The sequence below is a fragment of the Crinia signifera genome, chromosome 1, assembly GCF_055691185.1.
Source record: "Crinia signifera chromosome 1, ASM5569118v1, whole genome shotgun sequence".
NCBI lineage: Eukaryota > Metazoa > Chordata > Amphibia > Anura > Myobatrachidae > Crinia > Crinia signifera.
The window spans coordinates 376,423,400-376,447,322 of NC_139217.1; the positions used below are offsets into that span (position 1 = coordinate 376,423,400).

Here is a 23,923-nt window from a genome sequence, read left to right on the forward strand (position 1 = left end):
TGCAGACCAAGAAACATCTTGATTAATGCAGTTTTACTGCCATCCACTAGTTGATGCTGTTGTACACATGATAGATGATAGATAGATAGATAGATAGATAGATAGATAGATAGATAGATAGATAGATAGATCTCAAAATAGGCAAGTATATGAAATCTTGAATTTTGGATTACAGGGGACTCTCACTATGTAGATAAATTAATGGTTTTGGAGCATAAACATAATCTACAGTATAAATAAATACATTCAGGGGATAGTCTCTTAATTAGGGCTGTGGTAGTGAGCAGACCATTGCCAGAACAACTTCACTCCATCCTGTGACCTGCTTATTACTTTGATCCACTATTGCTTGGTATATTCCGGTTCCTAGTGTTGTTCCTGTCTGCTAGTTCCAGCTAGTACTAGTCTACATTCTACTCTGTGCCTTTCAGTCTGCAAGCATTAGTATTCTCTCAACACAATCCACTTCAGTCTGCACATAGCAGTATCCATTCTACACAGTGCACTTCAACCAGCAAGTTGCAGTAACCAGTATGCTGTGCACTTTATTAAGAAAGTACCAGTAATCATTCTATGCTATGCACTTCATTCAGTAAGTAATACTTCCCTTTCTATGCTGTGCACTCATCTAGTAAGTACAATTTGGTGCATTCCACTATATAGGTATATCACCTAAAACCATCAGTTAATTACCAGACTATGGGGTAGATGTATTAAGACTTAACAAGAGATAAAGTGGAATGTGATAAAGAGTGATTAAGGACCACCCAATAAGCTCCCAACTGTCATGTTATAGGCTGTGTTTCAAAAATCTCAGTTTGGAGCAGATTGGCTGGCTGTTTATCACTCTTTATCACCCTAGCGTTTATCTATTTTTAAGGATTAATACACCTGCCCCTATCTATCATAAACCCTGGAGCTGGACACCAGGCTTGAACCGGTGGAACTGGACAGCAGGCTGGAACAAGTATTCACAATAGTAGTCCCAGAGAGTAAATGCCGAGGAGCAGAGGGTCTGCTCATAAAACAGGCTCTGAGCAACGTTGCATAGGCAACCAGCCAGCAATCCAGGAAATGGTTTTATAGGGGCTGCTGGCAACATATTGTCATGTGGCCTGAAATATTGCATTGGTGGTGCAGCAATCACCTGATCTGAACAAACAGGCGGGAGCCACATGCAAGATGACACCAGTACAGCCTGCCAGTGCACTGTGTAAACACTGATGAGTGACAGCTCTAGCTGCAGCAGCCAAATTCTTGAGCCAACAAACTTCTGAGAATCTCTGCAGCAACGGGAGCCACAGTGCCTGAAAAGGTAAACAACAGAGTCTATCACGGGAGCAGTGGGAAATCTCATTTATTTAACGAACTTTAGGGAAGATGTATTAAGACTGGTAAAATTAGAAAGTGGTGATAAAGTGGAAGGTGATAATGCACAAGCCAATCAGCTGTGTTTTGCTGCCCCATTATAACCAGTTGTTGGTATAAGTTCTTATCAGTATAAGCTGCGGACACACGTTGTGATTTGCACTAGCGATTTTGACTATAGCCAAAATCGCATAGCACGTAGTGCAATTGCACCGTGCTATGCAGCATTTGATCCGGAATCCATCCCGATGCGTGGCGATGTGGCATTGGAATCAAATGTAGAAATAGACTGTGCAGCACAGTCTAGTCCTACTATGTCGGAACAAGGGTCATTGCTCAATGCAATGCCGTCCCTCCCTACTTGCCACCTGATGGCCCGGCCAGCTACTGATATGGAATAGTTGTTTGCAGCCACCAGATCGGCCTGTGTGGCCCAGCATAAGTTTGACAGCTATGTTCTATAATAGTTCTAATCTTATAAAAAGAAAAGACAGTGCTGACTTGTGCTACTGTCTGATAAAGGACGGCCCAGGTGCAAACAAACCAGTGACCCTGGCAAATTTAGAAGTAGTGTAGAGATCACATCTTTATAGCAACTTCTTGATTTATTGTTCCATAAGCGAACACACTGTATTGTAAGGCAGGGTACACACCTAAATAATTATCTGTCCAATCTGTCTGGTGCGAACAAAAATCTAGAGATGTACATATGGAGCACCTTGAATAGAATCACCAGCCCCCGCTACCCAACCGGAAAGGGGCGCGCACAAATGAGAGACTTTGGCACCCTGTTCCGACAGAGCTCTCCGTATAGTGGAAATAGACAAAAACTGTTGCTTGGATAAATTTGTTATATTACATTGATTTATCCAAATTTGTCTAACTTACTATAATCTGTTTTCCAGCATTTGGGAGCAAATTTTTGTTTGTCATTTGCTCCCATACATTTCCAGGTTTTGGTTTCCGCCAGATAGAGAAGACAACATTGATTAATCACTCTGTCTGTGATCACAGCTGTTAGTAATGATAGAAAACAGTGCTCAGACCATGGCACGCCAGTTACTATGGAACTACAACTCCCAGCATGTATTGCTGCAGTTTTGCTGTTCCAGAATGCGAAAACTGTGGCAGGGAATGCTGAGATATGTAGAGGTACAGTTTGCTTACCACTTAGATATTAAACAAAAAAGTAAGTTTTACTAGCAGTGAATGTTTATAAAGGTTTCATTAAAAGGTAGTAAATATTTTAATAAAAGGCAGTCCGCTAATAAGGCTCAAATAATGCTTATCGACCTAAATTGGAGAAAATATGTTTATCATAACGTTTATTTTTAAGTATATGAGCATCAGCATTTATGGTTCAAAACATGATCTGAAATAATGGACTATAATTTTGAAGTTGTAATTTTCTAAAACATTTAACAGAGCTTAAATCAACATTATACATATATGCATGTACAATAAATATTAGAACCACAAAGTTTGATTTTTCATATGGATCAGTGTGTGATTTACAGTATGAACCTGAATACATTTGACTAAGGATGCATGAAATGTGACCATATGTACAGTACATTCCCTTTCTGCAGTCGCATTCTCCTGAGCAGGTAGGTTTGTGTACAATGGTGGGTGGACTGCGAAATACCCATTCTGCATATGTACAGAACGAGTCCTGTGTTGTCGCATGCATTGCCCCCAAGCTGCAGCCTCGTTGACACTAGGCAGCATTCCTGTAAAGGGGTGGGGGGGGGGGGGGTTTAGGTATCCAGATATACAGAGAAGTTCTGTATCCCATTCTGAGTAAGCTTAGGTAGTAGCTACACACCTTTGTGATCACCCTGCTGATCAGATTAAAACACACCCGATCAACCAAGCACTGTGTACTTAACTTGACCCTACATGTGACACCATACACACTGAGCTAGGAATAGTGGTTGCGATTAAGATCCAAGTGGTTGCAATTAAGTCTGGCTGAAGGCAACTTTTGTCTTCAGGTACCTCATGGAGGAATCAAAATTTTTGCATTGCTGCTGCGTCCAAACAAACTCCGATATTGTCAATCTCTTAATCATCCCTTAATGAACCGGAGTTATAATAAGGACTCTTCTAGTACCCCTTTTACACCAGAGGTTGGACCCGGGATATTGCCACTCCAGTCCGGGACGGGGCGGGGCGTAAATGGGCTGAAGAAAAATAACACGGGTACTGTTCCCCGGGAATCTGACAAGGCAAATGTTCAGGGTCGGACACGTGCTAGGAAGACAACTGGGTAATTTCCCACAGTTTTTGTAGTAATAGAAAAAGAACATGTAACACTGACACAGGTTTTCCTCGTGTACTGTACCTATGAGAAGCTAAAACAATATTGTTGGGAAAATGCTTCGGTACTCTTTACCTAGCACGGCGCCCATCGCAGGCATTGAATGCACTAAAAAATCGGGTGCGACGCGACCGACGCGATGCCCGCGATTTCCCATAGGGAACAATGTTAAATGTCTCAATTGACCCGATTTTTCTGTTCAATGCCTCAATTGACCCGATTTTTCCATAGGAAACAATGTTAAATGGCCCACAGAGGCCAAATAGGCACCCTGAAGTGTGAAATGGCCCCCACAATTGTTAACACCACCCCACGATCAACGTGAACCCGAAGCGTGGCGAGCGCAGCGAGCCCGCGAGGGGCGGCGGTACGCGTCCTACGACCTTTTCATACCCCCACTATCCACGTCGGCGTGGAGTTGAGAATAGAATAGTGTGGCGAGCGCAGAGAGCCACCGAGCCCGAAGCGCGGCGAGCGCAGCGAGCCCCGCGATGGGACGCGGATACCTGTGAAGCCCGCGAAGGGACGCGTTTACCTGTGAAGGTATCCGCGGGGCTCGCTGCGCTCACCACGCTTCGGGCTCGCCACACTATTCTATTCTCAACTCCACGCCGACGTGGATAGTGGGGGTATGAAAAGGTCGTAGTACGCGTACCGCTGCGCTCGCCATGCTTCGGGTTCACGTTGATCGTGGGGTGGCGTTAACAATTGTGGGGGCCATTTCACACTTCAGGGTGGCTATTTGACCTCTGTGGGCCATTTAACATTGTTTCCTATGGAAAAATCGGGTCAATTGAGGCATTGAACAGTAAAATCGGGTCAATTGAGAAATTTAACATTGTTCCCTATGGGAAATCGCGTCGCACCCGATTTTTAGTGCATTCAATGCCCGCGATGGCTGCAATTTTTTTACCTGCGATGCCCACGATCAAAATCGTGGGCGCCGTGCTAGGTAAAGAGTACCAATGCTTCTACGTTAATACTATGTTAAAGTTGCTGCCACTGGCATATTAGCAGCCAAGATGTTAATAAATACTTTATAATGGGAAGCAGACAAAAGCTCAGATACATGAGATAGAATCTGTCATGAACAGCACAGAGCTCAGGGAAATTTAAATAAACCATCCACAGTAACACTGACATTAATTACTCTTTTTAACACATTTTGCTGCTCTTTTTTCCCATTTCCTTCACATCACATCTGTGTGAACAATATCCAAAAGATTTACGATTTTGTCTATCGTCTAATTACAGGCGCAGCGAGGGTACCAAACAACATTCTTGCTGAGCAATCACAACAGTGAAGTTTGATTCTCAGGAGATTTGTGATGACAGAGCTTTGAAGGTCCTAGTAAACCTTTAGTCCCATGTCATAGGTGGCAATAGAAGTACAATGGTACTATTAAATTGGAACCTAATGTCTGCAAATAAAATTTGAATGTTGAACCAAAACATCACATACAAATGTGTCTTGATAAACAGATTCTGAACAGATAAAAACCCACAACCTTCAATTCTGGTATGTAATTACATTTTGTCTGCTATATATATGATCAAATCTTAGGGCCTACTGTACCTTTCCATAATTCAGGGACTGTTCTTCAAGAAAAATATCATTACTGTATGCCCAGAAAGAGGAACATTTATCTTGCCATGTTGTTAGGAAGCCCAGTGCGGGTTGGGTAAGAGGAGCCCAGCGCGGGCTGGGGAAGAGGAGCCCAGCGCGGGCTGGGGAAGAGGAGCCCAGCGCGGGCTGGGGAAGAGGAGCCCAGCGCGGGCTGGGGAAGAGGAGCCCAGCGCGGGCTGGGGAAGAGGAGCCCAGCGCGGGCTGGGGAAGAGGAGCCCAGCGCTGATCCTTTGTAACTATACCCCTAAGTGCTAATACTGCCTTTGACTTATGTACCCACCCTATACCCTCAGTTGCACTACCATAAAGCACTTATGGGACTGGTCCATCAATGCACTTTTGCTAACAGTCACTGCCTGACTCTTCTCCCAGTGTGTCAGCTTAGAGCAGTTTGCCTAGGCTGACAGACAGGATGCACAGTATGGTTTCCTCCTCCCAGCTAGATTGACCACCCACATTTCCCCTCTGCAGCTCTACTCTATTCTTCCCTTCTCACCATTCTTTTCATATACTCCACTCTTTAATACGTGGAAAAGATTAATGACCAAGGATATGTGGGAGAGTGGGGAGTGTTCACCTACCAGTGCAATACTGTTGCACACAAACCCATTAAGATTTATAAAATGCTGCTACTGCTTATCAAAAGTTCTCCTTTCCATTTGTGATCTCCATAAATCCAGATTTATATCCAGATTTACCAGGGACATACTTTTTGTTGAAATATAACCAAATGGAATCCTGTCTCCTGCCAGAAGTAGCCATACTTACTTACAGCTTGTGTCTGCATGTTCAGACTTCAAAAGTGAAATTGAAGAGTCATGGGAATCCCAAAATGGAAATGGAGAGCTATGGGGAATCCCCTATAAACCATCCATTATTCTACCCAGAGGGACCGCTGGCTGTGTCTGTTGGAGTAGAATAGCGCTATGAAGTAGCATTAGCGGGCATCAGGGATCAGCGGCAAAGGCAACATTATTTAAAATAGTTTAAAACACTGGGCAGCCCAGTGATTGGCTGAGAGAGCTCTCTCAGCCAATCCCATCAGTGGGCATCTAAAAAAACGTTTTCCAATCAGCGGCTGCCTGAATGTGAGGCCACCAGAAGATGCGATCGGATATCACAGTATGGGCAGCATAACTCTTTTTAAGCAAAAGTTGTAGTTTTTTATGTTTTGATTTTAAATCATGATTTAATCATTTGATTTAAAATGTTTGATTTAAATCGTGTAACCCTGATAGTACTTCATCACAAAAAAACCTGCACAGTCACAGCAAGCTAGGAAAATGGCAGAGGTGCTTCATTGTAGAATAAAGTTAGATCATGTATTTAGGGTCAAGCAACAAACAGTGTGACACCTATGCAATAGATATATAAAACAGGAGGTAAAGTAATGCAAGGACATGTAGCAAAAATGGAATATAATTACAAAAAATGTGCATCACATTCAGATTCTTAATTCGAGAAGCGAAAGTACAACTACTCATGAAAATAAATCTGTAGCTGCTGTTGGTGTGAGGTCTCATCATTCAACTTTCACCACTGCACCATCCTGATCTTCTGATGTGGAAATGTGAAGCTCACTTTCTTCACCAAGGCTTTCTAGTGGATATACAAGTAATCAAAAAGCCACAAATGCAACAACAGTTGAAAACTTTGTAGTCAAAACAACCCAATCAGAAATAGAAGCTCTTGACCTGCAATGTGCTTGGTACATCTACAGGTATACAACAAATTCACCATTTAAATTTGTTCACCACCCAGAGATGATTAAGTTTGGACATATGCTTTGCCCTGGATACAAGCCATGCAATGATGTAGGTGAAAATTTGCTTGATGAGGTGTGTTCAAAAAGAAATCAAGGAAAAGTTGAAAAGCAAGACAGTGTGTATGGCTATTGATGGCTGGAGCAACGTGCACAATGATCCAATTATTTGTTGTTTGGTTAGTTCAGATGACTTACAGTACTTCGTAGAGAGTATTGACACATCAGGCCAAAGTCATACTGCAGAGTACTGAAGTGAACTTGCCGCAAAAAAGTATCAAACTGTGTGAAGAACTTTGTGACTGATAATGCTGTCATATGGTAAAGATGAGAGGAGACCTGAAAGAAATGGATGACTTGGATATTATTGCACATGGATGCTCTAATGAATCTTCTTGAACATGACCTCAACATTCCAGGAGTTAAGGAACATATCATTGCTATTAGGCACTTCAGACATGTACATTTTTCAGCAGCTAAATACAAAAAAGCAAGTGGGAAAAGGCTTATAATACCAGGTGATTGGAGATCTTTCCCAAAAACTAGCCCATTCTCATTAGATTATGTGATGAAAACAAAGATGAAATCCCACAAGACGGTAATAACAAAATTAATAACTTTGGTATTAAGCGGAGTGCTGAAGACTATTTGGCTCCACTGAAATCTGTAGATGTAGCTCTAGATTGGTGGTCGTACAATTGTGGAAGAAGCTGTTAGATGATCTTGAAGAGATTGGACACCACAGCAATGTAGTAAAGGTGGCAAAGGCAAGAGCTAAAATTGAACTCACAGATAACCACTTGCTGGATAATCTACAGTACTGGAACCTAGGTACAGGGTAAAAAAAATGCTTAGTCCTTCTGAAATGAAGACTGCTGAATTTGCTCATTGTCAAATTATGCCGGTCATCATTAACTTTTGTGTATCCATGAACCCATATGCACCATACATGTTTGAAGTGGGCACTTTTATGCCAAGTATCTCCTCTAGCCTGATGGATGTCTTACATAGCTGTAGTAAATCTTCTGAAGCAGATGTTCACCAGTTTCATCAAGTGCAGTAATTGAAAGGATTTTTTTCAATGTACGCTTTTGTACAATTCAACAGACTGCGAAATGAAAATGGAGCTAAACTGGTTGGATGCTACAGAATCTTTTCTGCTCAGGACAAACGTGAGGACGTGTACGAAGACATATAAATGTTTGACTCAGACTCAAACAACTGACTGACTGAAATTTAGAGTCTAAGGGAGGTATGCAATATGTGCTAATATTTCTCGACAGGGGAAATATCAACACTCACCTATTCAATGTTGCTGTTAACAACAGTATTGAAGGGTGCCAACTTTTTTTTAAAGTCGAATCCACGGACTTCGGTTTGGCCAGTCTACAGACTTTCCGACACTGGACAGCCATAACATCCAATTCTAACTGTCGAAACAAACCACCGCAGCCCAGGATTCCAACTGTCGGGACCTTCAGAATTCCATACTCTATACCCCCTAATTGTACTTCTTAATGCAACTGTTTAGTGTGTATTTATTCTATTACTGTGTTCATTTCATTACTATTCTCTCAAATTGTTCATGTATTACTAAAATTAGGTGCTAACATAAAATTAAACAGTTTACTTAAAAAAAATTATTTAAATCAAATAAATCCAACCCTGAGTACTATCTGCTCTATGTAGAAGTCTATGAAAAATAAATAAAAAAAAACATTGTACATCTGCAAAAATGGACACTTCCTAGGCAATTATAATGTATTAAAAAGGACAGGACCTAAACTGATCCCAAAGTTAAAAACCACATGCGATCGTTCAAATGCAATCCGCGGGTGGGTTCAGAGGGAATGTTTTTCGGCGGCGCTTGGTTTGGGGAGAGGGGGCCATAGGGACCACTGCTGGTGTCCATCTGTGTAGTTTAGCAATGTGAAGTAGCACCAGTGGGCAGCGGTGGTGGCAGAATTGTTTAAACCAAAAAATCATATTCTGCCGCTGTGCTGACACCCGCCACCACTACTTCATAACGCTATGCTACTCCGCCGCCCTCCTCCAGCACCCGATGTGCCATCGGAAGATGGCATGCGACATCGGGTGCTGAAAGGGGGCATTTTTTACACCAAAAGATGCTATTGGATTCGATGGACATCGCACCTCGATGTTGCATCAAATTCAATTGCATAAGTGCATGGGTAGCATTACTGTAGCTTGCATTATGCATTAAGATTGCATTATACAAATATAACGTAGAAAAAAATGCTGTTATATAGTAGTGTGACAGAAGGACAAATAAAAGGCATATACTGTACAAGTAACAGCAGTAAGTAAAAGTAAATCACCTGGTGCTTCAATGAGCTGCTTGTAAACACTGAGAAACGCCGCCTCCGCTTCTTTGCTTCGTTTAATAAGTGCAATGACCTGGATGACAACCAAGATAAAGAAAAATAAATGACACATTTACCGAACTTAAATAAAATTGATTTTTACTAATGTTTTAGTTATAATAGAAATCAAAAGAATCCATAGTAAAAAAGCAAAAAGCATATATATATATATATATATATATATATATATATATATATATATATAAAATTTAGAGGTAGAAGGCAGCACTCTTGGGCTTCAGGCTTCACAGGTATCACCTGGTTAATGGAAGCACGAGAGTGCCGCCTTCTACCTCTAAATTACCAAATTTAACACTATCGAGCATATATAAAAAAAATCTTGTCTAATGTGTACTCAGATTTACTGTGCAGGGACGTAACTCTCAGAGGTAATAAAGTCATGGAGGCAATGGAGGGCTTCAGGTTCCAAGCCCTGAAGGGGCACCAGCAATTAAAAGCAGCACCTGTTCGGTTCAAAGTGGGATTCAAATGTGAACTCTTCTCTTGAAACGGAGCTCTACAGTGCACCTGCATTTTAATTACCTCTATCTCTGGAGCCCTGCTAACACCTGCAAAAGGGGGCAAGGTGGCTCCCACCTGGTACCGCTCAACCTGTGCTGCAGAAAGCAACAGTGCATACGGCGCTGCTGCTGAACTGGGGCTCACCAGTGAACACGGATTCTGCATGTTGAATCTTGTGGGTTCTGACCCAGACCCCACAGGTGACATGAAGCCCTGACTGTGGTCTCTGAATCAAGTAGACTGGTTGAGAGTGCTACAGATGTGTCCACTTACATCTAGCCATGTTTTGTGTTAAACAGCCCTTGTGACTCGGTAGTGCCATGCGTCTTTTCTGACTTTTATTTTCTTGCAAAGCACCAAACTCCAACTTGCCTCCGGGCAGTGGAGAAGAATTTATGCCTCTGTTAGTGTGTGTGCGCCTTATGAACTTGCTGCTTAGGATGACACAGGACACTTGATGGTAGTTGGGTTTTTGTAGAATGAGGCTTAGAGCACCCACAAACACACACCTCTTGGGTTAGAAGAAAACAAAAATAGATCACTTTGACACTAAATAGATAATGGCAGTTATGGAACAGAACATTCCCTGTATTCATCATATTATAGATATTCTGCAAAATGCCCCCAGCAAGCACTGTCCTTTAACACTCAGTAATCTCTGTTTTAGTGAGTGCAGAACACACAGCTATTATACTCCAACTCATAATTTGCTTCACTTAAAAATGGTTTCCTGCAGAAGGATGTTTTCGTGAGGGATATAAACAGCACTTATACAGTCCTGAAGTGACATCTGACTTCAGTACTATTGATTGTATATTTTGTTGATAAACTGCCGGCCCAAACTCCCGTGCTAAGCTTTTGCAGAGAATGGTCACAATAAAAGAAAAAAAAAAAACATTAGCTAAAACCATTAACATACACATAGCCCAAACATTAGACCAAGCATTCATCAGCATTTAATTCACATTTAAGGATTTTTACATTTATCGGATTGGACCCTGAGTGGACAGTTTCTCAGTCTTTCCTGCGAGGCTAGTATAGATCTCAGTTCCAACACATTTATTGGCAGTAGGCTTTCCCAAGAAAGACCATCTACATTAAAGTTGGAGGTCCTGAACTACCGCTCCCCAACTACTCGCTGGCTGGCTCGCATCTGTGGCGAGGATAATCAAATCCCACAATGCAAATCTTCTGCCTTGAAGGAGAGGTCTGGATTGGGTCCACCAAAGTAGTGACACTGGTGCGAGGAGACAGACATACCATTTGATGAATGAAAAGATGAGATCCTGACCATTGGGACAGAAGGTCCAATTGAAATGGCCTGGAGTGAAACTGTCCCAATTGTAGGGCTGGAAAGGCTGCCACCATCTCCCCCAATAAAAGGATGCAGACGTGTATGTACTCCTGGCGGTTTGAGGCTGACCAGTTGTCAAATATATATCTTTGTCCTCTGGAAGGAAAGCTTTAAGCAATTTCGTGTACAGAATCACAGAAACTTGATACGACTACAATATGTCTGAAGGGCTCTACCCGGTACTTTAGTCAACTAAAATCCCAGGTCCAGCGCACCTGCAATGGACACGGGATTTTAAAAACCCGGAATTGTACCAAGTTTAAAATCTCTGGTAGTATGTCTGAAAGGGGTATTATTTATTAACACCAATTGGAAACCTCAACATATAAATTCCCATCCCCATTATTGATCATGGTTTCTATGCCTTCTATTGTATAACAGCCGGACAATATAAATTTAACACTGCATACCTATCACCTATACCAGTGATGGCTAAACTTGACACTCCAGCTGTTGTTGAACTACACATCTCAGCATGCCCCACTTCAGTTTTATTATTTGGACATGCTAAAACTGATGCAGGGCATGCTGGGATGTGTAGTTCAAAAACAGCAGGAGTGTCAAGGTTAGCCATCAATGACCTATGCTGTAAGGGGGAACAGACATCAGAGGGATTTTGTTTTCCCTGCCTCACGGTGATGTGGTGGGTGACTTTTTTTCAAGCGGCCAAATCACTCCCAATGTTTTAAGCATATAAAGCACATTATAATCTCCAAATGACAGGCTACATTCTACTCCACTAGGATAAAGTGGAGCGTAATACGTGTTTGCGCCAGGTGACAGAAAGGCTATAATCACCCCTTCAGAGGATTAGATAGATTAGGGTCCTCTCCTGATATTTTACCACAGAAAGCAAGGGATCTAAAATTCACAATCTTGTGACCACTTTGCTGTGCCATCTGACACAGCAGCCTCCAGGTCCGGACTGGCCATCTGGCAAATGGCAGAAGGGCCGTTGACCAGGTGGGCCGAATTTGTCCTTTGCGAGCAGCCACCAGTCTCCAACTGGTCTGCAGAAACATGGCCGCCGGCCTCCTGCACTGAGGACATTTCTAGTACAAGAGGCCGTTACAGAGAGAGTGGGGTTGTGGGCCGGATGTAGGTGTGCGTTCCACCTTACTTCCAGCCTGTGCATTCCGTTAATGCTGTAGCATACCTCGGTGTCCGGTGTCGAGAACAGGTAAGAAAAGCTGTAGCCTGGAGCCTGTGCTGTCCTATGATTACACATATGGAGCAGCCTGTGGGGTCCTGTTAATTATACAGGTGGGAGCAGCCTGTGGGGTCCTGTTATACTGGGAGAACAGTCTGTGGGGTACTGTTAATTATACAGGTGGGAGCAGCCTGTGGGGTCCTGTTATACTGGGAGAACAGTCTGTGGGGTACTGTTAATTATACAGGTGGGAGCAGCCTGTGGGGTCCTGTTATACTGGGAGAACAGTCTGTGGGGTACTGTTCTACAAGGGGAGCAGCCTGTTGGGTCCTGTAATTATACAGGGGGAGCAACCTGTTGTGTGCTATTATTATACAGGGGATCAGCCTGTGGGGTCAAGTTATTATTATAGTACAGGGGGAGCAGCCTGTTGTGTCCTGTTATTATACAGGGCGAGATGCCTGTTGTGTCCTGTCATTATTCAGGGGTAACAGCCTGTGGGGTCAAGACTATGTTCATATTCTGTAATGTAGTGTTCATTCTAGCACCCACCAACTTTGAAAATCCATGCAGTTCCTCTTCCCTGCCTTCTGTCTGCTGTGGTGTTTCTAGCACAGGTCTGGTTTGCATATCAGTGCTGATATACAGAACACACTGTGCTAGAAGCATTACAGCAGACAGCGACACCCCAGGCAGGGAAGAGTAACTGCATGGGTTCTCAAAGTTGGCGGGTGCTAGAATGAACACTTTAATGGGCATTACAGTGTGTTCCATAATGTGTAATGCCTCCTTTTTCTGACGCCATAAGACCACGCCCCCTTTTGACATCGTGGCTTCACCACGCAAAAGGTCCCGCCTACTGCAGGTGGGCCTGTGTGCTCAAAATGCCAGGGCCGATTTCTGGTCCCAGTCTGGCCCTGGTGGCCTCTCTATACAGGGCACCAGTATTTATTCATGTACCATGCAAATGGTACATAAATACTGATACGCTGTGTGCCCCGAGGCGATGCCTTTTCTCTTGTCAGACGCGAAGATGCTGAGCTTTGGAATTTGGGCCCAAACCATATTGTTGCACCTGGTCCCACCACTAATTAGTTCCACCTCTGGCCCTCATTGTAATGTTACTACTCACCCCCATCAGATCTATTCCCCCTATGGCAGTGGTTTGAATTATGACACCCTAGAATATCATAATCTATTTTTGCGGCACCCCTAGGCTAAACATTCTATGTTAAATTAAGTATATTGTGTTTGTCACCCTTAGGTTAAGTTATGTGATGAGGGACAGCACTTGCTTCTATTTGTCCCAGTTAAGCGGCCCCTAATAAGTCACTATATTATGTAAATATATATTTTTTTCTATTAATATACCCCCGAGCCCTCCCCCCCCGCCCCAAAAAAATAATAATCATGAGGCAGCATAACCCACCCTAGTGCTTAAAGATGACATTTAAGATCCTAACTATCGAGGAGGCTGTTCAAAGCCACTTCCAGTTTGAAACAGAAGGCTCAGCCTATTCACTGTCCCCTAAACCTTCGACATCAAAATGGGCTGCCTGGATCACCCACAAATTGGCAAATACCCCAAACACCCACTAATTTAAATGGTCATCTCTCAAATGCCCCAAAACTACGGTATGCCCGGAGGACTCACTCCCTATCAGCTATACTTCTACATGGTAATCTGATGGGTGGAATATCGAATTGTATATAATAACACCTCTCTGTTAGACCATCACTTAATACCATACTTCATATCCCCTTGATCTTCAATACTTCCAATATCTTCTAATCTTATCACCGTTAGATGTTGGTGTTATAACAATAACAATCATTTCTGAAAATCCATAAGCGTATGTTGTAATTTACTTGTGATTCGCTTTGTGGCGTGACTATATGTATAAGTGTTTCCCTTTCCCACCCCCACCCCCCTTTTTCTTATTCTGTTTTATATTTGAAAAGATGATATTTAAAACTGTCCCCTCCTCTAATCTTGTTGCAGACCACACAGTGGAGTACGGATTGACCTGCAGCTGATCTATGAACACTTTGCTTATTACAAGTACATCTTTTGAGTGCTGACCTTGCCATTATCTACCGAATGCTTGTGTCGATCTTCCAACCCTGTTGACCTTAGCCATGTCAACCTATTTCTAAGCCACCTACATATTGTCGACCTAGTGACCGTATCCCGTGCAACCTAGTTACATTTTTATATAAAGTAATGGAAAGTACAATATACAGATGGAGCCAGGATTATTTTTGCAGGGGCTGACGGCCCCCGCCAGCCGTCAGAAGGGGGCTCCCGTGCCCCGTTCCAACGGAGCTCCCCCCAGGTTCCTGCCGCCTCGCCGCCCAGTTCCGACGCCTGCCCCCACCCCCCTAAAAAACCTGCCCATCTCCCTGAAGTGGAGACAGGCAGGGTTCCGCCATCCAGCCGCCGCATCCCAGTCTAATGGAGCCCCTCTCCGCCGGCTCTCGCCAGCGGGGACATTCTGGCGAGCGCTGAGCAAAAAGAGGGGCTCCATCTGTATGTTAACCTACTAATACAACTGCTGCTACTTCTATTTCCTACTCTTTTACTTTGAATAAAAGTTGACAAAAACAGATTCAGTTAGACAGAAGTGCAAATCCAACAGAACTACAAAAAGGTGCATTCCAAACAAAAATCAAGACAATACATTCATAAAATACAGCCTTTACTGAGACTTTAGGCCAGGAAGACTAAAATAATAATGTCCCCTGTTATCAATATTGACGTGTTGGAAAAACTTTAACACTTGTGTTTTATCCACCTAATATTTGTCCTCCTTATGGGAAAATAATCACACTTCCTGCAGTATCTTGCTTTCTTAACATTATATGCTACAGTATACACTCCACACTTGGCAAACTTAATGGTCACAGAGGAGGTGGTGTGTAGAAGTTATACCCCACTTGTGCTCTATTGTGGGCAGCCAAATTTTCTGGAGCCTCCGGCCATTCTGGGTTAGTGGCAAGTATGATATAGTCACCATGAATATGTTTACATTTTAAGAATAATATCCAACACTCGGTTTAAGCATTATTCCAAAAATTATTCAGCACATGGTCCACATGGTTCATTCCAGCCTGTGTAATCAATGAATGAAATTAGCTGTATAAATGGCGGCACTTCCTCTTTAGATCTACTTTCTGATCAAAGGAGTAACGCAATGCACTTCAGTTAGCTCAAAATACATCCTGGAAAAATGTTAGCTTTTATTTCTCAACTTTACTACTGTAAAACGGAAATTTGAGGTAAGTTCTCAAAATCTAAAATGTATTAATTTTCCAGTAACAGAATCACCTTTACTGCTGTTCATTTTAATTCAACCATATACTGTAAGGGAGAGAAACTTAATTATGGCTGTTAAACTGCATTATTTCCATTATATTAACCCATATTGAGATACTATTAATAGATGATGTGATAATTTAATCACTTGCCTAATATGCAAATGATTGAAAGCCTGTCCATAATATTGTTACCGCTGATAGTTTAAAAGGCCCTATTATGAAGGACTAGATCACAACTTTGTTTGCTATGTACGGCGCTGCGGACATTTTGCGGCGCCTTATAAATAAACGTACTACTACTACTACTACTACTACTACAACTCAGAATTATTTTCCGCTAAGCACTGATTTATAATGGCAACATCTTGTATCTGTGTGCGGACTTATCATTTTAATATATAATATATAATAATACATCATTTGGCATATCCAAGAAAACATGGACATAGAGCATAAAATATAAAAAGCACAACATTATTATTTCAATCACTGTGAAACATCCACAACCCTTAAATGAAAGCATATTTTAGTTACTGGGAAGTGTGATTTCTATGAATGGGATGTTGGGTAAATGCTAAGAATAATTCGAGACCAAGCAGCAGTATGACTGGAAGACTCTGACCTAAATGACAAAGAAATATCCAATACAGTATACCGTAAGCAATATTTTGAGCTAATGCAATAAAATATTGGAACTAAAAGAAAATATGCTTCTCTCCAGAACTGCTTGTAGCTGCAAACAACTAATTGGGTCCAAAAAAGGTCCAGATTCCATAAAAGCATAAAAACAAGTATTTTTGTGTCCAGAACACATGATGGCCAATATCCTATTACTTGCAATTGCTGATTGCAGGTAATAGGCTTGCTCAGGGCTATCTTAGCAGCCCCGGAAAGCCAACATGAAATGTACTTTATTGGGAATTTGTTTCACCTGCCTAAGGCGAGCATAGCATAATCCCCAAAAGAACCAGTGTTCAGTGAAAACAGGGCTGTGGCTGGGTGAAAAATGTAATGATTTGCCATACATAAAAACAGCAAGCTCATCCGAATTCTGGTGTACAAATGAATACACCATCGATAGAACCATATATAGCTATGAGTTCTATGGTTGTGTGCTCATTTGCTATCATTTGTAATGCAGAATTTGGATGGTAATTCTATGTGATCAAGATGCTGTAGGTAAGTATGTATGAATGATAGGTGTAATAAAATGTTATTTAAATCAGTGTGCTTGTCATTTATTGGGCTATTGGTTCTGTACAGAGACTACTAGTCCCATTAATGCCCTGCATGCTGGGACTTGTGGTTCTCCAAATCCCAGCATGCAGAGAGAGGATTGCTGGGCTTTGTAGTTCTGCTACAGAACACAATATCTATTTTTTTACAAATAGTTTTAACTCTTTTTACACATTTAGCCCACTGACCATCGGCTAGGAATGCCGGGGACAGCCCCTGGTTCCATCCAGGGTGTCATGTTTTGGTCCGGGGGAACGAATATAAATAGTTTCACCCAACTGTGGCATGCCACCACTGGCTGTTGGAGCCTGGTGCTGGTTTCTGAAATATGGGGGACCCCTACTCCTTTTGTCGCGTGTATTTTGGGAACCAGGACCAGCTCAATGAGCCTAGGGTAGGTATACTCAGGCGTGGGGACCCTATGTGGTTTTTAAAATGATTATTTAATTCTCTTAATTTTTACACAGAGAAGCATCCGCAGATCTGACTGATCCGTGTGATGCTTCAAGCCTCGATATCAACATTGGAAATTACGAATCCAGAGAATAAAGCAGTTTAGCAATTTTGCAGTATTCTCTGGTTGTATTTTCGGGCAATTATGACTGATGCCAGTCGTACCTGTTTTTACCCAGCCTTCTTAGTAGATTTTCCCCTATTGCTTTTTCTACAAGATACCTGAAATTGACCTGCCTGCACTGTAGCCGAACAACCTTGATGAATGACCCACTCATCATTTGTAGCATACACAGTGAACAATATTTTGACCAATATCATTCAGAAGGGCCAAAATTAACGACATTGGTCAAAAAATCATAAAGTGTGTATACACCTTAAGCCTGTGTTACTCTGAACAATCCTTACAAACCCTGAGAAGTCCTGACTCCTGCTAAACTTTGAGAACCTGAAACTGTGTATTGCTGGTGTACTCCAGCATTCTCCTATATACTTCTACATGTTCCCGTATACCACTGCGGAGTCCTGAGTTCCTAGTGTTGCTACCTTTAGTAACCTAATTCCAGCCTTGTGTCCTATTGGTACTTGCTCTTGCAGAACTTTCCTTTACTTCCTGGTGTATTTGTGTTTGTCCTGTACCGTCTGTGTCGCTATTAACAATTTTTCTGCTAGCAGATTTCATTGCTTGTCTGACTGTGGGAGCCGATGCCACTCTGCAGTGTTCCATCTGTGCCGCTACTAAGAACTAGTCCGCTAATGGATCTAGTTGCCTGTCTGTAGCTGACACTGTATCACTATTAGTGATCAGTTACGCATACAGGTCTTACCGGTCTGTGTTCCACAGTCCAGTACTGCCTGGTTACCCAGCTGTACTTGTATTGCTCCGCAGTACAGTCCTGTTTGTCCACCTGGCCTGGCTGGGAGATGCTACCAGCGACTCACTGTGATTCACTACTCATTTCCCGGTCACCAGTTGAAACATCTGCCACAGTGGTCCTGTGCTAGTTGCAGACCGTGGTATTCTACAGTGTTTCCTCAATTCTTGTTAGTCTTGTATTACCTGGTCATTCCTCCTGTGTCCATGTCTACTCCAGTAACTTTCTTGCCTCACAAAGCTTCAATTAGTAGCCTTGTCCATCTTAAGACCTGGGGGCATCCGAGTACCGGGTGTACCTAATTCTCCCAGGAAAGGTGGCTGCTAGAGGTGAAGCCTTAGTTAGCAGGAGGCTAGAGGACTGCTGCACAAAAGCAACATCGCCACCTGCTGTCATCTTGCATCCAGAGTAATAGGTACAAAACCTGACTTTTATTGGATGAACCAACAATTTCTATGCCTTCAACAGGTTAAAGTAAGCTTAGTTTGCTTTTCCGTATTATCCCTTGGGGATAATAGTTTAAGGTGCGGGAAAGGGAAGGGGCTGTGGTGTCAAACATGCTTGGGTTGTATCTAGTTGTAAGAATGTCTTTTATTGACAGTTCTGCTTTATGAAGAATACTGTCTGCAACAAGTTTGTTACTTGTTGATTATATTTGTGCTTGATATAGTCTATTGTGTACTGTATTTTTGCTCTGAAGTATAATGAAAAGTAAAAAAAAAAAAACCTTAAAACTAATCTGATTCATGCGTCCATTGACTGTCTAAGTATCTTACAATAGAGCATAAAATCTTTCAACATCCACAAATTTAGTGGAAGCATATTTGTAACAATGGGATTCACAGAGACAGTCTACTGATAAGATGTGGAAGATAAAGAGTTGAAAATTACATATTTATAAGATGCATGGATCATTTCCTCTTTATTTTTCACAATACTGTTCATAGACTCAAGGTGAGAAAATTCAGCTTTGCTTTAGCAATTCAGATTGATAAATTACATTTATGTGCTGGATCTTTTTCATGGCTGGTGACTTTCCAGCAAAGCAATTATCACAGCTGAATGCATAATACCCTAATTAATTACCATTGTCAGACCAGCCTCTTTGCACTGATCATACTTTCTTGTAAAGCTTGCTTTCCAGATATTTCTTTGTGAAGTATTATCCCAATTGACCAGTAAAATTGTTACGTTATCCTCCCTTTAATCACATTTAAAGATAATCTTTGAAGAGATGGCTGTAATTAGAGAAAGGGTTTCCTCTTAAAACATAAACAAAAACAGTTATTTTTCCGTGGTGCTTTTGCTAAAATATTTAGGAAAGGACTTCCCTTCTTCCAAACATGCCTACAGAACAGGAACTATAACAAGAGTACATTGGTACACAAACTATTGCCGGAGTGCTGCCAAAAGGCCCTTCTCGGTGCATCCGGTCCCAGGTGACTCAGCTTGCGATTGCTTTTTTGGTTGAATATGCATCCTAAGGTGCCCATACACTTTTGATGGCATGACTTCCTTTCATGAGATACCCCATCAACTGGCAATTCCTCAAACCTAAACTCCTTGTTTCTCCCCATTTTTCCTTTACATCATGCGAAACTGAGAACCTCCAAATTCAGCATGATCCCCTTTGGGTCTGGAGGTCACCCAGCAACATAGGTAAAAGGTCCATGCTGTGTTATGTATTCTAAAAGCTTACATGTTTTATTTTCCGTTACCTGTTGAACATTGCACATAATTTTGCAATAACCATTTGCATTTTTTTCAATCATATAAGTTTATTAGGATATCCACAAAGATACAAGTAAAACATGAATACAGTCCGGAGAACATCAAAATAGACAATGTATTTAATTGGAGAATGCGATGTTCAATGGTAGCTATGTGTAAGTAAAATAAACAGAAAAGGACTAGGAGTAAGTAAAGAGATATAGAGGCTTGCAAACATTTCTGTGGTACCCTCCCAAACAAGATAATAGCTGCGGATTCAGATTGGGGTTAGATACGAAGAGAAAGTAAAGGCGGAGACAGGATTTAATATATGGAGTTCGGGACAGGTAGCCTTGTATAACAACAGAGTTAGAGAGTTTACCAAGAGAGTCTGTGGGGTACCCATTTGCATTTTAAGGTTTTAAAAAAAACTTGAAATACTTAGCCAAAGTATATGCAAACCCTCCTTGTTGTATAGCCATTTCGGCCATACTCATTGCTCAAGCAGGCTCATACATACTGTATTAAACTATGGCAGAATATTAGCGATTCAAACTCAGTTGTATATTGCATATCTTTATCAATCATGGCAATGAAAAACTACATCGCTCAGATACATTTGCCAGGAGAATTCTTCCTTCCTAAGGAATTCAGCTTAGTTGTAGTTATTCAACTTCAGTTGTAGTTTTGCGAAAAATTGTAAAACTACAACTGCTTTCTCTGACATTCTGGGGGCGTTTCTTATCCATTACCTAGCTCCCCACAGGTGATGGCAATCCTACATTACCAGGGAAGTCCAGGAACAGAGCATTTTCTCCCTCATGGAGAGGGTCAGGTAGGCAAGTATGCATTACAGAGACATGCCAATCCTGGGAAGTGAGATAACAACCATCACTTGAATCTTGCCAATGGAAATGGCAGTAAGCACCCACACGTGATATAGCTCTTGTAACTAAACTATAAACTTGGCCTTCTCTTCTGATTATAATATAAAAACATTCAAACGCACACACACACACACACACACACACACATTGTTGTAACCTTGCTTACTTACACTTTGCAAAGTAATAGATGCAGTCTTTGGAAATTCTTGTTTGTCCGCTTGGTTATCTATTCCACTTTGCACCAGCATACAGTATATTTTACATGATAAAAATGATACAAATATATTTATACTGTTTTTCTCTTGCAGTCTGCTATTCACACATGACATGACATCACATGACAAATTTCCAAAATGGAGTTATAATACGGTCACATTAAATACAGATAAAGCAAGGTCATATGAACAATCTCCAAAAACAGCAAGCACAAGTTCACTAAATGAAGCAACATAAAAGGTGCTAAAACTCTACAGATGTAAAATAGCCATTTTTTTTTTTTTTTTACGTTATCACATTATTAATGTTCTGGACTAAAACACAACATGTAATTGCAGAAGAAAATAACAGCATTGGTTTTGACAACAACAATAGTGACTAGTAGCCAAGCTTCAGTAGCACAGCGGCAGGAGAGCTCGTCCTGTCCCCCATCCGGGAAGAGAGGATTTTACTTGTAGAGATCACATTTCTATTCAGTCTCAATAGCCACTCATGAGTGAACATTTCCAAATCTTAATTAAAAACAATTTGCATTCACAATGTCAGGGAGTAATGAGTTCTGCCAAATGCTCAGTGCTTTGATTCATTTTCTACCTCAATGGTTTATAAAACAGTACCAGAGCCATATAAGTGACCAGTATGAATAGGAACAGGTATATACTGTATATTAATAATTCTCATACCTTCCTCACGACTATTCCTTGTATGCTAGTATGAGCAAGCCATCTCTCCTTTGTCTTTCCTACATAATTCTGCTACAGCATACTGTCTGCTCACTTTAATTTTGAGAATTTATATACTGACTGTATTAATCTGTACTTGGATATCCTGACAGTTTTATCCCATTGGGTGGTGCTAGAGAACCCTTGTGGCACCTTATAGATAAACGATATTCGTATCCCATTGCTTCCTTATAGCCATCTCTGCTGCAGCACATCTTCAGCAGTGCACCAATCAAACTCTATCACGATTGTAACTTATAGACAGCTGTACAGTATTTAAGTCATAGTCCCCCCCGAAGGACAATTCAAGGGAAGGATCATTATAAAAGTATATATTTTATATTAATTCTCACCTTTGGAACAAAGAAGACCACTTACAGAATTGAATAAATGATGGAAAAATTAAACAATCTAAAAAAGATGACACAAAAAGAACCAGCTAGATTTGTGACTGTCCATAGGTGATTCTGGGGGTCAGATAAATGTAACTGGTAATTGAGAGAAGATAATCTATATCTATACACACGATACACACGACACACACACACACACACACACACACACACACACACACACAAACTGACGCCCATGGAGTGGAAGAATTAAAAACCAGCACTCAGAGCTTGAAGAAATTTTTTTTTTCACTTATCCATAGGTGCAGAAAATACAGATAACAGCAGCTGGACCCGGGTTATCTGTATTATTTGTATTTTCTGCACCTATGGATAAATAAGCATCGTAGAGTCAGTCCTATGCTCCTCGATCACAATCTGATATGGAGCTGCCAACGAGTGTGACAGGCAGAGGCTGCAAAGGGTAGTAAAATCAGCAGAAAAGATTGTTGGGTCCGAACTTCCGCCTATCCAGGAACTATACCTTCCCTGGGTCGAGAAGCATGCTGGGAAAATTGTGGCGGATAAGATGCACCCTGGTCACAACCTGTTTGAAGTGCTTCCATCAGGAAGACGCTACACGTCCATGCATGCAAAGTCGACCAGAACCGCTAAAAACTTCTTCCCAATAGCTGTCCGTCAACTGAACAATGTGTAATGCGTAAAACAACATTTAATATGTCTAATATGTCGACTATGTGCAGATAGACAGATGAAATTTCCACTTTGATCCTGCAGGTGTAATTCTTGTAATGTGTGTTATATATTGTCCCCTGCATATTATTATTTATTTAGTAACAGTTTCTTATATAGCGCATACATATTCTGTAGTGCTTTACAGAGAATATTTGAATATTCACATCAGACCCTGCCCCAGTGGATCTTACAATATTCCCTACCACATATACACGCACACACAGGCATTCTAGGGTTAATTTGTTGGGAGCCAATTAGCCTACCAGCATATTTTTGGATTGTGGGAGGAAATCGGAGTACCTGGAGGAAACCCACGCAAGCACGGGGAGAATATACAAACTCCGCACAGTTAGAGCCATGGTGGGAATCAAACCCATGACATCAGTGCTGTGAGGCAGTAATGCTAACCATTACACCATCCGTACCGCCTGTATTCTTTCTTGGCGATGCAATGTAAATGCAAAAAAAATCATAGTATACACGAGTATACTTGGCCAATAAAGTTGATTCTGATGAAAGATTTTATTCAAGCTCTGAGTGCCGGTTTTGAATTCTTCCACTCCCTGAGGGCGAGTGTGCTTTTGTATCTTTGCCTTATGGACCTGGCACCAAATCTGTTAATAATGCATGCCGTCCTGTTACCAATGACTGTATACACACACACACACAACTCCTCACCTCTATGAAGTGAAGTACCGCCATTGACCACAAGAGGCCACTTCGCAGCGGATCGCATCCAAATCGCATGCAATATTTGCATACGATTTGATCTGCAATGCAATTTAGCACACCCCCACTATCCATGTCAGCCCGAAGTGTGGTGAGCGCAGTACGCGTCCTCCCGACCTTTTCATACCCCCACTATCCACATCGGAGTGGAGTTGATTATATAAAGTGTGGCGAGCACAACAAGCCACCGAGCCCGAAGCGT

The 23,923-nt window shown here is 41.7% G+C and overlaps 1 protein-coding gene across 2 annotated transcripts in view; it reads right to left on the reverse strand.

Moving 5' to 3' along the window:
- Positions 1-23,923, reverse strand: part of CUX2 (cut like homeobox 2) — a 374,431-nt gene that overhangs the window by 145,707 nt on the left and 204,801 nt on the right. For both annotated transcript variants that reach the window (XM_083151418.1, XM_083151419.1), the window contains exon 4: positions 9,417-9,495. In XM_083151418.1, coding sequence (XP_083007544.1) covers positions 9,417-9,495 — 79 coding nt within the window. The remainder of the gene's footprint in view (positions 1-9,416; positions 9,496-23,923) is intronic.